Below are 15,262 nucleotides of genomic sequence, written 5' to 3'. Positions count from 1 at the left end.
TAAATAAATTACAATTACACTTGCAAATAGAATGATTACATTTCGCTGCACAACTGAATAACAAATCACACTGGAAAAATGGCTTTTTAAACTAGCAACTACAAGCCTGCCCTCAGGCTGACCCAGGAGTCCTTTCATTTCAGCACAAAGCCATTACTTTCCTATTAAGTGCCATCCATTACAAAACTAAAATCATGTGCAATTACAATTACACCCTCATTTAGATGTGCAACTGCTCATTTTTATACGTGCAATATTGATACTGTTTTTTTTAAATGTTCTATGCTTTCCTAAACCCTATCTAGAAAAAGGAATGTGATTGTGTGGCTTTCTGCAATCTGTAGCCTTTAGGAGCACAAGCAATATATTTAAACAAAGGAAATAATCTCTCTGGTTCATCAAGCAGTTGGTTTTGCAGTGTTTTCCCCCTACATATATGTATTTTGTTCACACAGCAATAAAACTTTTAATAATTATATTTTGTTATATGTCATAAATCTTTCTTGGCTAGCCCTGTCATTAGCTCTTTACATTAAATATTGCATATGTCAGGTACTTCAGAGAACCCTAGGTTATCATCACGTAATATAAGAACAATACCAAATGAAGTAGAAATTTCCAGTAGGTTAAGTACAAGCACCAGGCAAACTGAGAGACAACTGATAAAGCAGAAGAAACTTTAGCGTATGTTTTCACTTCCCACAGTCAGAAGCAGGAGTCTTTCTAGGCACAGGCCAAGCTGCTTGAGACAGCAGGTTGCTGGGATCTACGAAATGGCTGTGGTCCAGTGCTCCCTCTGCCTATGCCAGGCTGCTGGAAAGCTGGCCTCACTGTTACTGCTGGTATTGCCAACTCACGGGCAGCAGTGTGTGAGGTGTTAACTACTCCTGCTGGGATGGTCAGCACCTCAAAAACCAGCCATTACCAGCCCTAATATTCCCAGCTTCCCAGCAGGTCCAGGAGCAACAAGCTTTCAAAATATCTGGCACACTCCATGTCTTTCTTTTTGCCTTATTTCTGCTCCCGCTCCTTCTCCTTCCCTTATATGTTAAAACCAAGAACCTAGTCTACAGCCCTTGTGAAATACACAAGTGAGGTTTTTTACTATTTATTTCATCATTCACATATGTAAATCTGCAAAAATACCGGAAGGATATGTGATACCATTTTGATATGTCAACCACAAAAAGGTTGTGTTGATCTTGTGCAAATCTGGTCTGTAGCACCTGACACTCTTCTTTCAAAAAACACAACAGCCCCATGAAAAACCGTATCTTTGTCTGGGCTGCTCCACTGACTTTCCCACCAGTAACTGTTCTGCAGCAGCAACAGACAATTATGTGCACTTACATATTATTAACTGGTAATCATTTTGATGTAGAGAAATGGTTAACACAAATAACATGAATAGTTAAGCATGAATAGGGGAGTAACTTTTACATGACAGTCCTGTGAATATAAATAATGGGTCAGAAGAAACATGATATATATTTCTGAGTATAAATTAATTAACTTGGGAGAAATTACTTCAAACCAGATTTAAATCACAGCAAGTGGGTTTGCGAGCATGCAGACGTACTGCATCAGTGTTTGCAAAAAGAATGTGATAGTGCACCAGGCATGGACAATTCAGGAAATTAACTGGAAGGTAATGTGTTATGAGAGAAGACTACAGGAGCATGACTTCTAGATATAATAGCCTTTACTTCAGGGGCGGTATTTATCTCTGCACACTTAAGAAAAATAAAAATCAGAGCTTGCAGCAAAGATGAACCAAGATGCTTGGTGTTAGAACAAAAAAAGTCTTTATATATAACAAACCAGGACTGTAAATATTACCATTGGATATTAATAATTAAATACCTGTTATTTAAGTACTTGCTATTTATATAATTGTTATATACTTGATGTTAACTACCTACTCTGAACCTCTGGAGTCAGAGTTAGTGGGTGCTATGAAATACCACAAAAACAGCACACACACACACACACACACACACACACACACACACACACACACACACACACCCCCCAATGTAAGGTCTTTTCAGTAATGTGTACTTAAGTGGTGTAAATAAGGTGATCATTTGGAATCTAACAAATTAACATCAGGGAATTTTAGTCTGCCCCCTTGTGAGTTACCAGGGCATTTCCACTGTTACTGTGATCCCATGTTGTAAGAAAAAATACATTTTCATTTCCAAAACATGCAGGACGCCATCACTTGTGTAAATCAAAAGCCAGTGGCTGTTCTGTGGTCCCTCATACCCGTGTAACGGGTGGGTGTGACACGGGCAGGCTGGCGAGTGCTGGTTTCTGGTTCACAGCTCCCTCTGACTGCTTTCCCAGGCCTGTGGATTTTACTTTTCCTTGTGGGTGAATTTAGTTGTGGAGGCCTTGCAGTCGTGTTCAGAAGTCACTTATTTTCTCTTAATTTTCACTCCCTGGCAGTGTTCAAGGCCAGGTCGGACAGGGCTTTGATCAGCCTGGTCCAGTGGAAGGTGTCCCTGCAGGGGACATGGCAGGGAGGTCGCTTCCAACCCAAACATTCTAGGCTTGCATGACTACGCGTTGTGCGACGTAGTTCTACCGACACCATTTCCAGTCCCTCTCTGTCCTGACACAAGAGGGAGCTAGCGACAACGCCTTTCCTGCACCGTGGCAAGGCCGACAAAACCCTTCGCGACCCGAAAGGCACCCTTCAAGCCTGCAGTCCCTCCCTAACACGGCAGGTAGCGGCAAGAAGCCACGGCAGCCACACCAAGGGGCGCCCAAGCCGCCCCTCAGCTCTACCCGCCCCTCCCACATCCACCCGCTTGGCGGCGCGACCGTTAAACGGCCTCCGGCGCCTCACCCCTCCTGGGCGCCGGCTGCGGTAGCTGCCGCCGAGCTTGGGCCGCGCCCCTGGGGTACTGGGGCTGAGGCGCTGCTTGCGGCTGGGGAGGCGGCCAGAGGTGGGCTAGGGGTCGGCCAGAGGAGGGCTGGGGAGCAGGCCAGAGGTGGGCTAGGGGTTGGCCTGAGGTGGGTTGGGGCAGTCCTCGGGGGCGTGCGGGGCAGACAAGCGGTGAGGTGACACACCGGGGAACACCGCCGCTTGCCCCTTGCGCGGGAGGGTGGTGGCTTCTGCCCGGCTGGTGGGGAACTGTGATGGCTGGTTGTGGGCTGTGGTGAGGGCGCTGGGTGGAACAGCGCTGTGCCTCTTTGGGTGAGGGGGGATTGTCAGGTTTTGGTTACTCATGGGCCTGCGGGTCACTGAGGGGGTTTTCACAAGAATTGTGTTAATTCTCATTCATGTGTTCAGAAAAGAGTGTTCCAAAGAACATTTCTGATGGCCCTCTTCAGCTGTCTACTGTGAATGTCCAATTTGTTCAGATGCCCCAAACCAAAAGGTCATGCAGAAACTCTGCTAGGCCCGTTTGCTAATGCATGGAGCTTCTTCTCAGTGGGCAGGTCACCAGCTGGAGCAACTCCTGAGAAGCAACATGGCCTTCGTAAGGGGGAGGTCTTGGGGTGCAGAAGGCACCTCTGAAGTAGTAGTCTCTTACAGAAGCAGTTTGTTGGTCAGCTATTAAAACTAATTCTTCTCTCCTTTTCTTGATAGAACACTATTAATACAAGAAGGTTGGGCTAGGTAATATGAGATCTTTTTCTAGCCTCTTGTACTTAAAGAAGGAAATAGAGCTGTTTTTTAATTTCCCCTCTCCCAAAATTCACTCTGTCTCATACTGTGTTCTATTTCCCTTGTTTTCGGAGTATGGGGTTTCTTAGAAATCCTTAAAATAGAAATTTGGGGTTGGGGCAAAGGGGCAAAATGTACCGTTTTGCTGTCACCATAAGTGATCTTGGTTTTACAGTAAGGAGAGCACTAAAAATAGAGGTGTGCTATCTTCTAGAAGCTAGCCAGTCAGCCTCTTAAGCAGTTTCTCCTGTTTTTAAAAAGGGTACATACCAGTTGCAGTCAGGGCACAGAGGAAAACTTGATTTTTTTAATCTTCCAATGCAAATGTTACTGCATTGCTTTATGTGGAAATTTAGTATCTTGAATAAATATGATTTAAACAAGCATTCCTAATCTGGATAAAATGAAATCTTTCATATCAGTAGTTCCAGTTCATTCACTTGCAGGAATTTTGATTGTTGCTTTTGACTACAGCTTTCAATCTTTCATTTTTAAGGTGAGAAGGTAGCATACACAGGGAATCAAGCCAGATTTTTTTCCTGACTTTTGCTCAACTGCTGTAATTCAGACAGTAAAGATTTAACAGTTGGTTTCTAAACCTGAATAGGTTCAAATTAGCTATGTTGGAAAGTTATTACTTGAATATATTAAAAGTTAAGTGTTCAACTTAAAAAGATTATAGTTTAGTAAATCTTCAGGTTATTTCCTCCCCCCCCCCCATACCTCTAATGCAAAGACCTGTTAACGTAGGGAGTGATACTGGATCATGTTTTAAATAGCCTAACTTCTCTCCTTTTCCATACTGGAACTGGCTATCTCTATAGTTTTAACCCTTGAAGTCATGATTGTGTACTTTGGATTTTTTTTATTATAGCAATTATTCCCTTGTCTTGTAAAGTCTCTTAGAGAAAACAATTTCAGCACCATTCATTATTGTGTTAGTTGTTTCTGCTATTCTTTTTCTCTAAAAGAAGTTGAAGATCCTTCAAATGATGAAATCTCCCAGTTGACAAAGGAGATTGGAGGGGGGTAAGAGAAAAATTAAGGTATAGATATTACAAGTTAAGATTTTACGACCAATGGTTTACATATAGTGGAGATCTGTCAGCCAGCACCATCTTAGCAGTTTTTGGTGCTTCTGTAAGCAGCTAAACTGAGTGGAAAGTTGCAAAACTGTATTATTTTAACTAAAGTAGATATTAAAAGTCAATTATGCAAGTTTTATATACATATATATATATATGGAACTCCTACAGCCAGTAGACTGTAAAGGGTACACTGGTGTTAATAAACCCAGTTTATTAAATTGTTAAAAAACACCTTCATTTCCATCATGTGTCCCCATCTCCTTTCTCCAAGTGTACAGACAAGCATATAGAAAAAGAAAATCTTTAAAAAAAAAAAAGCTAGGGTAGCTCAGTTGGAAGGAAAATGAGAGGTATGTCTGATTCTGTCCTTATGCAAATTCTGTCCAGTATATTCTATCATGTTATAAAATTTCTGTGTTAGGCCTTACATTTTTTTCCTGTCCAGATACTAAAATCTAGTATATCCTCTTGTCAAATGCAATTAATGAGTAGTAGATAGTCTGCTGTTTTTTCTTAGCATCCCCATGTGGAACTGAATGCTCTGTATTGACTTCTGGTGGTTTTTTACAAGTGTTGTGCTACAAAATGTTAAAGGAAACTAAAAAGTTTATTGGTAAACCCCTTCAGCCAGCACGACCTGTGCATCATCTGTCTTCTAAACAAGGTGAGTAGCATGGGTACCATACAGTTCACTTTGCCAAAGCTGCAGTTGCTTTTAAGGAGATAACAAGGACAAGTAAGGTGACTTGGATTTTTTTTTTAATGACTTTGTTCAAACTGCAGTCATGTGTAAATGTCTTGCTGTGTGTTGAGTTTACTGCATCATCTCTCTGATAAAGCCTGAATTTAAACTGTATTAGGTTTATGCAGAACTCTTTGGTGTTGTTCTAGCTTGGTATCTGAAATTCTAGCTTCAGAAAGCTGGATAAGGCTTCTCTATTATATCTAATTTCTTGGATTAGTTGACTCCTGCTTTGAAAACATAAAACACACATAATGTAACATAGATTATTGTTTAGGTTTTATTGCAAGCACGCTATACTGCATTGTACTGTTCTTGTCTAGCCTTCAAAAGCCTTAGGAAAAAACATGCAGTATTTATGTCAGATGTGGGCTTGTTTTTAAACCTGTGTATGCTATCTAGATATTGAAGTATTACAGCTACTATTATTGTTAAATTAGAAATACTGGTGGCCAGAGAAAGTAACAGCAGTGCTGATGTGAACATGATAAATTTTTACTTTCTTTAAACTTCATGGGAGAAATGGAAAAATGGTCCTATGGTGATTCAAAATTTCAGGTTTTGACTACATGCCCATATAATGTCTTTGCAGATGGATTTCAGCAATGTTCTTGTGGCAGTTAATCACAAAATAAAAATGTGGAGTATATTTAAATGTTTTGGGTTTTTTTTTTTTAAAATTCTGAATGTTTTCTGTGTCTTCTCCAGAATCAGCCATTGCGTTAAACTTTCAGACTGAATTACCTGTCAACACTGAAGTATGTTTGCAGAGTAAGGTTGACCGGGTGAGTGCTGAGTAAATAAAAGATTACAAAGCTGATGGAATTTATTCTAAACTGTTATGAATTGGAGGTCAGCTGTTCCCTTATGTTATCAAGTGTAAACTATTTCGAGCTAGGAGTGTCCTTGATGTTATAAACTAGCAGTGTCAGAAGTGTTAAAAAGAAGTATGAGTTTCATGAATGCCCTTCCCTGATATTTGTGTATACTAGCATCTGAAAAATGCATTCTATGAATTGCTTATTCAGATAGAATCTTACAAAAATCTCTGTGGCATTTCTTTAGTCTTCATTGAATTTAAGACAGCTGTTTAAAACTTAAAAGTACTCATATACAGTCTTTGTTTATTATGTGTAAAGAATAACATTAGAATTTTTATTATTTTTTTTAATCTTGCTGAATATTACGTTTCAAAAAGCATCAGTGATGATCTGAAAAAGCTGTACGTTGTTACCCATTTACTCTTTGGCTCCTGATATGGTGAAATGTCCCCATTCCTAGAATAATATATGTATAAAAATGTATATATTTCACTTCTAGAACTTGTCCTTCAAAACTGTAATTGTATTTCACATACTTTAAATCTTACTGCTTTTTTGGCAAGACAGTAATAGTGTTCTGTATTGTACAAGCATAAAACTTTAATTATCCTCATCCCCGTTCCTTTCTCCTCCTCCAGTATAGTACCTTTTACAAAAGATAAACAAGCACAACATTAAACACACTGTAAAGTGAAAAACAAGTTTTGCTGTAACACTTAGTAGGGCTAAAGGAAAACCAGCTTGTTACAACTTTTTATACCAGTGATAGTCTTTATGTCGTGACGATCTATTAAAGAGGGAATAAATTGAAGTTAATATAGGTTAATACACAAAATACAGGTTACTTTCTGGAAAGTATGGTGAATGATGAAGATTTTAAAAAGTAAAGCATATTTATATATTTGTAAAGCATATATTTGCCATAAACTTAGAGATGTTTAAAAAGTAAAGGAGGCTTTAGAAACAAAAGAAATGCCAACTCTTCACAAACCAGGTTCTTAAAGCAGTGAAAGAACAGAAGAAGAATCTGGCAACTGAATTCTCCAAACTACTTTACTCTGATATATTTAGTATGCACACTTAAAGCTGCTTAGACTTCTGCCAGGAAGAAAAGCATCATAATTATGGAACATCAGGAGTGCTGTTCAGTGTTAGATTCAACTCAGTACAAAGAACAGTGAATTATAGAATTAAAACTACTGAGTCTGAAGCTTTTAATCTTAAGCCTTAGAGGAAGTGGAGAAGAGCTACTGTTAATAATGAGCACGGTGACAGTGCTTGTATGTAAGATGTTAACTTTGATTCTAGGGAATTTCTGCCAAACTGGTGTTCAGAGTGAAAGTGAAGCCTGAATGCTCGCTGTGCCCTAACTGGATAATTTAAAGCAAAGAATAAATTTTATTACTTCATGGTGTGCAAGGAATTTTCAGATCTGGAGAGTGTTAAGTCCACTACCTCAGATCTATTTGAGGTAGAGAGAGATGCTTGAAAAGTCTCACATCAGTCAGTATCAGCTTTAAATTACTACGTCTTATCTACTATTTAAAAATGATGTTGAGCTTCAGAAATATGTGCCCTGCTCTTGGGTTATTCTTTATAAATGGATTCCATTCTTTGTAGATAGATTTCAGGTAGGAATGTGTGTAAGAGTACTGTTACGAGTGGTGATGCTCAAATGTTAAGTTTTGGACTGAAAACTGAAAATAAGGGAATTCTCGATATTATAAAGCAGTTGGCAGGAAGTGGTGCAGGAAGAAATGTGAAAATACTGTGTTGACACTGGCACATTGCTGTAAATTCTGCTTTATCATGTATGTATTTTTCTTGTGGATTTAAGAGTATGTTAAATCCTTGTTTGTACTTGGAAAAAGCCTTTAAATAGCTTAGACTTGTGAAGACTAGTTGAACATCACAAAGCAGTTAGAATTGGCAGTGTGGTTCTCTGTTAACTTCATTCTCCAAAATCCCGAGATTTTTTCAGATTTTTTTTTTTTCCCCCCAGTTTTAGACAAGTCAGGAAAAGATAACTGAATTTAAACCACAAAAAATGGAAGTGCAAGCAGGGTGGATAATATACTAGAAATATTTTGCTATTTCACAATTTCTACTCTTAGCACACTGTGAAAGCTGGTGATACAGTTACGGTCCAGATAATAGGACCTCTTCTGCTTTTGCAGCTGCTTCCCAAAATTTTCAGTTCTTTCTGCTCTCCCCCACCATTTCCGCCTGTCCCTTCCCAGATGAGGCACTGGAATGGGTTGCCCAATGAAGTTGTGAACGCTCCATCCCTGGCAGTGTTCAAGGCCAGGTTGGATGTAGTCTTGGGTGACATGGTGTAGTGCTAGGTGTTCCTGCCCATGGCATGGGGTTGGAACTAGATGATCTTAAGGTCCTTTCCAACCCTAGGTATTCTGTGATTCTGTGATTCTAAATCTGTCTCAGAATGAGATTACAATTCCTCAGCCAAACCTGTGGAGACATTTTGAGAGCTGAGTCAAACTGTTGAGAGTAAACAGCTGGCCTACTTTCCAAAGTAGCTCAAGGTTTTGGCAGCTGGAAGGAACTCAGTGTTATACTGTAGTTGTTAAGTCTTCACGCTTATGAAACGTTTTTCTTGGTGAGAGAATCCTAATCTCTCTCTTGGTCTTAAGGAAAGTCCTTCCTGCTTTTATTATTCCCAAGTATAGCAGCTTCTGGCTCTGTTCTGGGAGAGTTCAGAGAAAAGGAGATAATTGTGTTTGTTACTTTTAAAAACTAACAACAGCACTGTGAGATTCTGTCTAAAAGATTGCTGTCTCAAATGTGGTTACCTATACTGTTTTGTAGGTAGTTGAACTATTCCTTTATTGTATGTAATCAAGAGTAACAAACATTCTACAGGTGCAAATTAAACTGTGCTGCAATTATTATTTTTGACTAAGAAACCCAGAAACACACATCTGTGTTTTAGTGTGCTTAATGTAAACAAACTTCATAACTTAATGCTGTGAAATATATCAAAAAATGTTTAATTCTTTCCTCCCTATTTTAGTTATCTGAAATGACTGAAGTGAAGATTTTAACTCAAACTGTGATGCCCCATCAACCAAACCAGCATGAATCAGAAGCAAAAAAAGGTAAAATACTGCATAAAGATTTGTGTCAGAGTTACATTTTCTGGATAGAAGACAACTGAACTTCAAAGCAACATGGGATAGAATGAATATTACTTTTTCTGATTAACTGGTGCTTAGAGAGTTTGGCTTTTTTCTGTATCACATTTTGAGAGCTACATGAAACATTTTTGTTTTTCATATAACACTCTAGAGAAAGTGTACAAATTGGCCACAGCTGAGGTGAGAAACCTCCACTTGTAGATTTGCTCACTTACAAGGGTGTACCTGTCTTTTTTCCTTCATTTTGTTTTGTTGTTTTGGGGTTACTTTGGGGGGACCACAAAAACAAATAAAAAAAAACAACCAAGCATAAAAAAAATCTTCACACAAAATCCTGGTTTTGTGTAAAGTGCTTCTGTGTAGAGTAGTACAGATTTGAGTTGCATCCATTAGCCTGTTGCAGGGCTCAGTCATGGCATGCAGATTATTGCATAGACCCAATTAAAGAATTTAGCAGTTTGGCTTCGTTTTCCTACTCTTAACTACAATGCTTCTGAAACATTAATTTTCTGATGGTTAGAAATCAATTTGTTTTATGTTTAGTTCTAGACAGTTTGTTCTTCTGTCAACACTGTCCTTAAATATTGGTTCTTATGCTTTTCTTTTTGTACTGCCTATCACTCAGTACTCATTAAAATATAACAGTGTTCTTGTCATTGTTTGGTAGTTTAAACAAGCCAACCTTTTACTCTTTTTTTCATTAAGGAATAATCCCAGATCCCAGATGTATCCTCACAGTCCTCCTCTGCACTGCTTCCTGCCTAATTCTCATTCTTAAATACGTCACAGGAGCTGTGACAGTGATCCACATTAGGTCATCAGTTCATTGAGACAGTTTCTTCTGTTCATATCTTCCTGTAATCAGGCATCTCAAGTCTCCATCTGCAATCTCCAATCCTTAAGTAATCTCTGGAGACTTGGTTTGTTCAGTTACTCTTAGTACTCAAGAATTGAAATAATTCTGTTAAATTTTTGTGAGTCCTTCCTATTTTTCCTCAGTCTGAGGTTGCCATCACCCAGGTTCTTGAGCAGTAATTTTACACTGTCGTGTGACTAATTTGAAAGTTAAGTCTTCCATGTAACCCTTTCAGGCTCAGGTTTGTTTCTTCTATTCTTGATCTTAGTAAATAGAATACTGTTCCTCAGGCCTAGTTTGCTGTCAGGCTTGTCAAGTTCTATCTGTTTCTGATTCTGTTTACTGATTCTGCTTGTGGTGTGTTGAGTCTGTTGTGTTTTACAAGATCATTTAAGATCTAGGATCTTCTCATCAGATCCTAGTCTCATGTATAAGTCATCACATTGGGTCTTTTTTGTAAAGTGCCTTGCTGAGACTACTCCCCATTTGTCCATAATGTTAAACTTTTTTCAACACTTGTTTTCAAAGGCCTTTCATTTGTTTGTAGATTGTCGTTTATTCTTTCCTTAAGAAAAGTTGTAGCACAACTTCAAAGGTCCTGTTGTTCAGCTGCTGTCTACAAATATTTCCATTGCATTGTAAGATTTCCACTGGAACTCCATTTTTATCTCCAGTTGTACCTTAAATTCTAGATAAGAATTTCCGTTTCATATCTGTTCAGTTATCTGTCTCTGCAGTTCTTAAGTGCTTGTTACTGCTATCTCAATCACTTTGTTGCTTTCTTTCAGAATCATACAATACTTTTGAGTTGGAAGGGACCTTTACAGGTCATCTAGTCTAACCTCATTGCAATGAGCAGGGACATCTTCAACTAGATCAGGTTGCTCAGGGCCCTGTCCAACCTGACCTTGAATGTTCCTGCTCCAGTGCTGAGGGCTGCAGAGCTGGATGCACTACCTCCAGGTAGGGTCTCACGAAGAGGGGCAGAATCACCTCCTTTGACCTGCTGGTCATGCTTCTTTTTTTTTTAATGCAGCCCAGAATTTATTTGGCTTTCTGGGCTATGTGTCCACACTGCTGTCCCATGTCCAGTTTTTCATCCACCAGTAACCTCAAGTCCTTAGCAGGGTTGTTCTCAATCCCTTCATCCCCCAGCCTCTATTGGTACCAGGATTTTGCCTTGCCCCATATGCAGGACCTTTCACTTGGCCATGTTAAACCTTACAAGGTTCACATGGACCTAATTCTCAAGCTTGTCCAGGTCCCTCAGGCATGTCAGCTGCACCACTTGAGCTTAGTGTTCTCTGCAAACCTGTTGAGGATGCACTCTATCCTTCTGTCTGTGTCATTAATGAAGATATTAAACAGTACTGGTCCCAGTACAGGCGCCTGAGGGACACCACTCATCAATGATATGCATCTGGACATTGAGCCGTTGACCACTACCCTCTGGATGTGACCATCTGACCAATTCCTCATCCACCAAACAATCCATCAAATCAATATGTCTCAGTTTAGAGAGAAGGGTGTTGTGGGGGACTATATTGAAGGCCTCATAGAAGTCATCTTCATCATATGTTTTTAAACAAGGGAAAAATGAAAGCCCTAAGTTTTCAAATAAGTCAATTTGATAAAGTGAAATTCTCTTGAATTTCCTACAAATTATCCTAAGACAAGGTCAGACTTAAATTACTGTTGGTTTTACTACTGATTTTTGTATTCTATGTGCAGCATTTCCACCTTTGTAGAAGAAATAAATCAGTTTTCCGAATTCTGAACCTTAATGCCTTGAACAACGTCAAACATTGTAATTTTGTGTATTGACAGGAAGGATCAAATACAGCAGGGATTTCCTTCTGAAACTTTCAAGTGTTTCTCTCTCTCAGAAGAAGCCAGAGTTTCTTCCTGATCATCCAATTGTACTTGAAAAGCCAGTAAGTGCATTTTTTATTAACTGAAGTTGTAAAGCAGTCATGGAGGTTTTGACAGCCTATTTGGTAGGAAACATTTTTCTTCTGACTTGCCTGCCAAATTGATAAAACTGTCAAAAGACAGATTGTACAGTTTGGCTCTGTTATTTTTGTACCTGATTTCCCCAATCAGTATTTGGCATCTTAACTATGGCAAGTGCCATACAAAGGAAAAGTGTTTTGGTTTTTTTTTTTCCAATTTTTTTCCAAAAATTCCAAATTAAAAGTCAGTATGGAATCATACAAAAGCTTTCTACCATGAAATCACAGTACATAGCTTTAGTAGTCTGTGTGAATTCTGTATCTGTCTTCTGAAAATAAAAGAGAGCAATCTTGATAAATTTCTGGCTTTGTGAAAGTCTGGTTTCAGTGTTTAAATTGTCCATGCATCAGTGTCCACTGATGAGCTTAATACGGTTTGTGTTAACATTCCTCATCTGTGGTATTGGGGAGAAATGAGTAAAAATGAATGATGAATGTGAAGGATATCCAGGAGTGCCACCTTAACCTGTAAGAGGAAGTAATCCTCAAAGACTTTGTATGCTTAGAGAAAAAAAATTTAATGCCTTGCATTCCACACATCAGGTATGGGAAAACATTCTTGGGTATAAACAATATATCAAATCAGGCTAAATACTAGGCTGCCTTTGAGGCCATAAGGGTGTATTTCTTCTAGAAGTAGGATTCCTATCCTGGAGAATTATGTCCGGATGACTGCTGTGTTGGCCACAGTTTGAAAGTTTTGAACTTCTGATCCTTGGGGGGGGGGGGGGGAAAGTTAATATATGACAGAAATTGGCCTTCCTTGATCTTACTTTTGACATGTCCTCAAGATGAAAGCTTGCAGATAGGAAGTTACAACTCTTGAATTTCCCAACTTCTTTTCCCCTCTTCCTGTCACTTGAGTTTCCAAGGGGGGCAAATCTCGATAATATATACATTTTCACATGCTTATGTTGTACTTACTTATGTAAGTAAAAGAGAATCCCTGCAGAATGTAATCAGTGGATGAATGAACTCTAAAATTGCTCATGACATGGCAAAATTGCAAATAATTTGGATAGAGGGAAATAAGGATAGTAAAAACTGGTGCAAGCCAAGATGGGTTGCATGTATTTTAAGAGATTGTTTTGGGGCTGGGGGATCTATGTCTGTACGACTCAGTTATATATAGTTATGTTGTTAGAAATATAGAGTAACTGACTCTGAGGCCTGCTGTTAAAATCTTTCCTCTGCATATGCTAGTTTATCATACATATAAAAAACCCGAGTTTTCTGATTCTATTCAGCTGCAAAAGCGGATGGGTAAATTAGAAACCCTTATTAGTCAGGATATTGAATTAAAGTAACATAAAGTGTATCACTTAGCTATCATTACCAGTGTCTCAAGCACAAAGTATGGATGGTTAAGTAGGAAGCTAAAGGAAAAAAATCCTGTTACTAAAAGAGAGCAAAAGCTGGAGAATTTGCTGTGTGATCCTGGAGAGTGTTGAAAAAGGTATTGTAAGTATACTTGCTCTCTTTAGTATATAAAGGTAGTAGTATCAGCTTGCCAGTCCTAATTCAGAAGAAACTTGGTTAGTGATAGTCTGCATATCTGAATTGACTAGAATAAATGTTTTGATGTTAATACAGGGTAAAACAGCCACTCTTGTATTCCAGTGTTGAATTTTGTGTAGATACTGAATTTTTAGTAATTTGGGAGTTTGGCAGCATATTAGGATGAGTTAAACATTTAAGCTCTTTGGATGTGAACTGTCTTAAGATACATTTTGTATGGCTGCATGGATATACGTGCTTACTTTTCACTAAGCAGTTTCTGTATTGGCAAGGAAGAGGAAAAAATTACCATTGTTCCCAAGAGTGTTGTAGGACCTCACTTAAAAGTATAAGAACCTTGCTAGAAATCCCATTGTCAGTGAGCTTGTATTTAGGAGCAGGTGATTGTCAACAGTTTGCCACTGAATTGACTATTCAGTTAGTTCTTGCCCATCTCAGGACTTTTCCCTAGTTCTGATTTTTTTTTAAATTACTGCTGAAGTATATTCCCATCGTTGAGTGAAAGCCGTATTTTCAGAGGGAGAAAGCTTCCTAGAGCGACTTGTACAAGGCAGATGCTGTGGTTGCCATTAGGAGGCTGTGGGTTGCATTTGTCTTGAAGGACACTGGGGGTTTTTGAGACATGGGGATCAGGTCTGCCTATACATAGCTCAGCATTTGAACTGAAGTCTCTGTGTTGACAATGTCTTCCAGACAGATTTCAGATGAAGTCTGTATGATTAATGAAAGTAGAGCTGTTTGCATCAATCAGAAAATCCAAACATAACAAAAGAACAAAACCAAAACCAAACAAAATTGTTAAATGTATGTGGAGTAGAAATGGGTTATAAGCAGACACCTAAAAACTTCCATTTAAATGACCTCTTAGAACGGAAGTAATTTGATGGTTTATTTGTCTTACAGGAAAAGAGCAGGCCTTTAATTGACATGTGCAAGAAGTGACAAGTTCTTTGGAATATGAGAAATCCATCAATGAAGGAGCTACATGTGATGTAGATCTTTTAAGATTTTTGAAGGTACTTGGGTGCCTGCAGATGAAAGTAGAACCCAGTGAAATTTGCAAAAAAGCCTGTTTCTTCCTGTAATTGCCTGACTGTGTTAAAAGCCAAACCTTTAATTTGTAAAGCCTGAGATGGTAATAACAATTACAGTGAAAATAAAAAATTCTACATGTTGCTGTGGCAGGATTTTTTCCTTGAATTGTCTGTGTTATGTAGCCATGTAGTGTGTCTGACCATAAATTCTAAACCAATGCTTGACTGGGGCTTTTTGCATGCTCCCACCACCCTTCATTAGCACTAATAATGGAATGACACTAATAATGCCTGTGTCAAATTTCAGCTGTCTTAGGGTATGTGCCCCTCTAGCTTATTTTTTTTTTCCCCCAAAAC

General features: G+C 38.7%; 1 protein-coding gene across 7 annotated transcripts in view; it reads left to right on the top strand.

Moving 5' to 3' along the window:
• Positions 1-15,046, top strand: part of C2H8orf88 (chromosome 2 C8orf88 homolog) — a 28,450-nt gene extending 13,404 nt beyond the window's left edge. The window contains exons 1-6 of one of the 7 annotated variants that reach the window (XM_065668574.1): positions 2,641-2,732; positions 5,285-5,431; positions 6,218-6,294; positions 9,362-9,446; positions 12,169-12,275; positions 14,775-15,046. In XM_065668574.1, coding sequence (XP_065524646.1) covers positions 5,353-5,431; positions 6,218-6,294; positions 9,362-9,446; positions 12,169-12,275; positions 14,775-14,813 — 387 coding nt within the window. In that variant the 5' untranslated portion in view covers positions 2,641-2,732; positions 5,285-5,352 and the 3' untranslated portion in view covers positions 14,814-15,046. Of the gene's footprint in view, positions 1-2,640; positions 2,733-2,754; positions 2,955-3,614; positions 3,632-4,577; positions 4,709-5,266; positions 5,432-6,217; positions 6,295-9,361; positions 9,447-12,168; positions 12,276-14,774 lie in introns of those variants that run through there. The other 6 variants (XM_065668572.1, XM_065668573.1, XM_065668569.1 and 3 more) reach the window with 6 other exon arrangements.
• The last annotated feature ends 216 nt before the right edge of the window (positions 15,047-15,262 follow it).

This window comes from Lathamus discolor, chromosome 2 (assembly GCF_037157495.1).
Source record: "Lathamus discolor isolate bLatDis1 chromosome 2, bLatDis1.hap1, whole genome shotgun sequence".
Lineage (NCBI taxonomy): Eukaryota > Metazoa > Chordata > Aves > Psittaciformes > Psittacidae > Lathamus > Lathamus discolor.
Note: the sequence above shows the minus strand (reverse complement) of the source record. Positions and strands in the feature narration are given on the sequence as shown.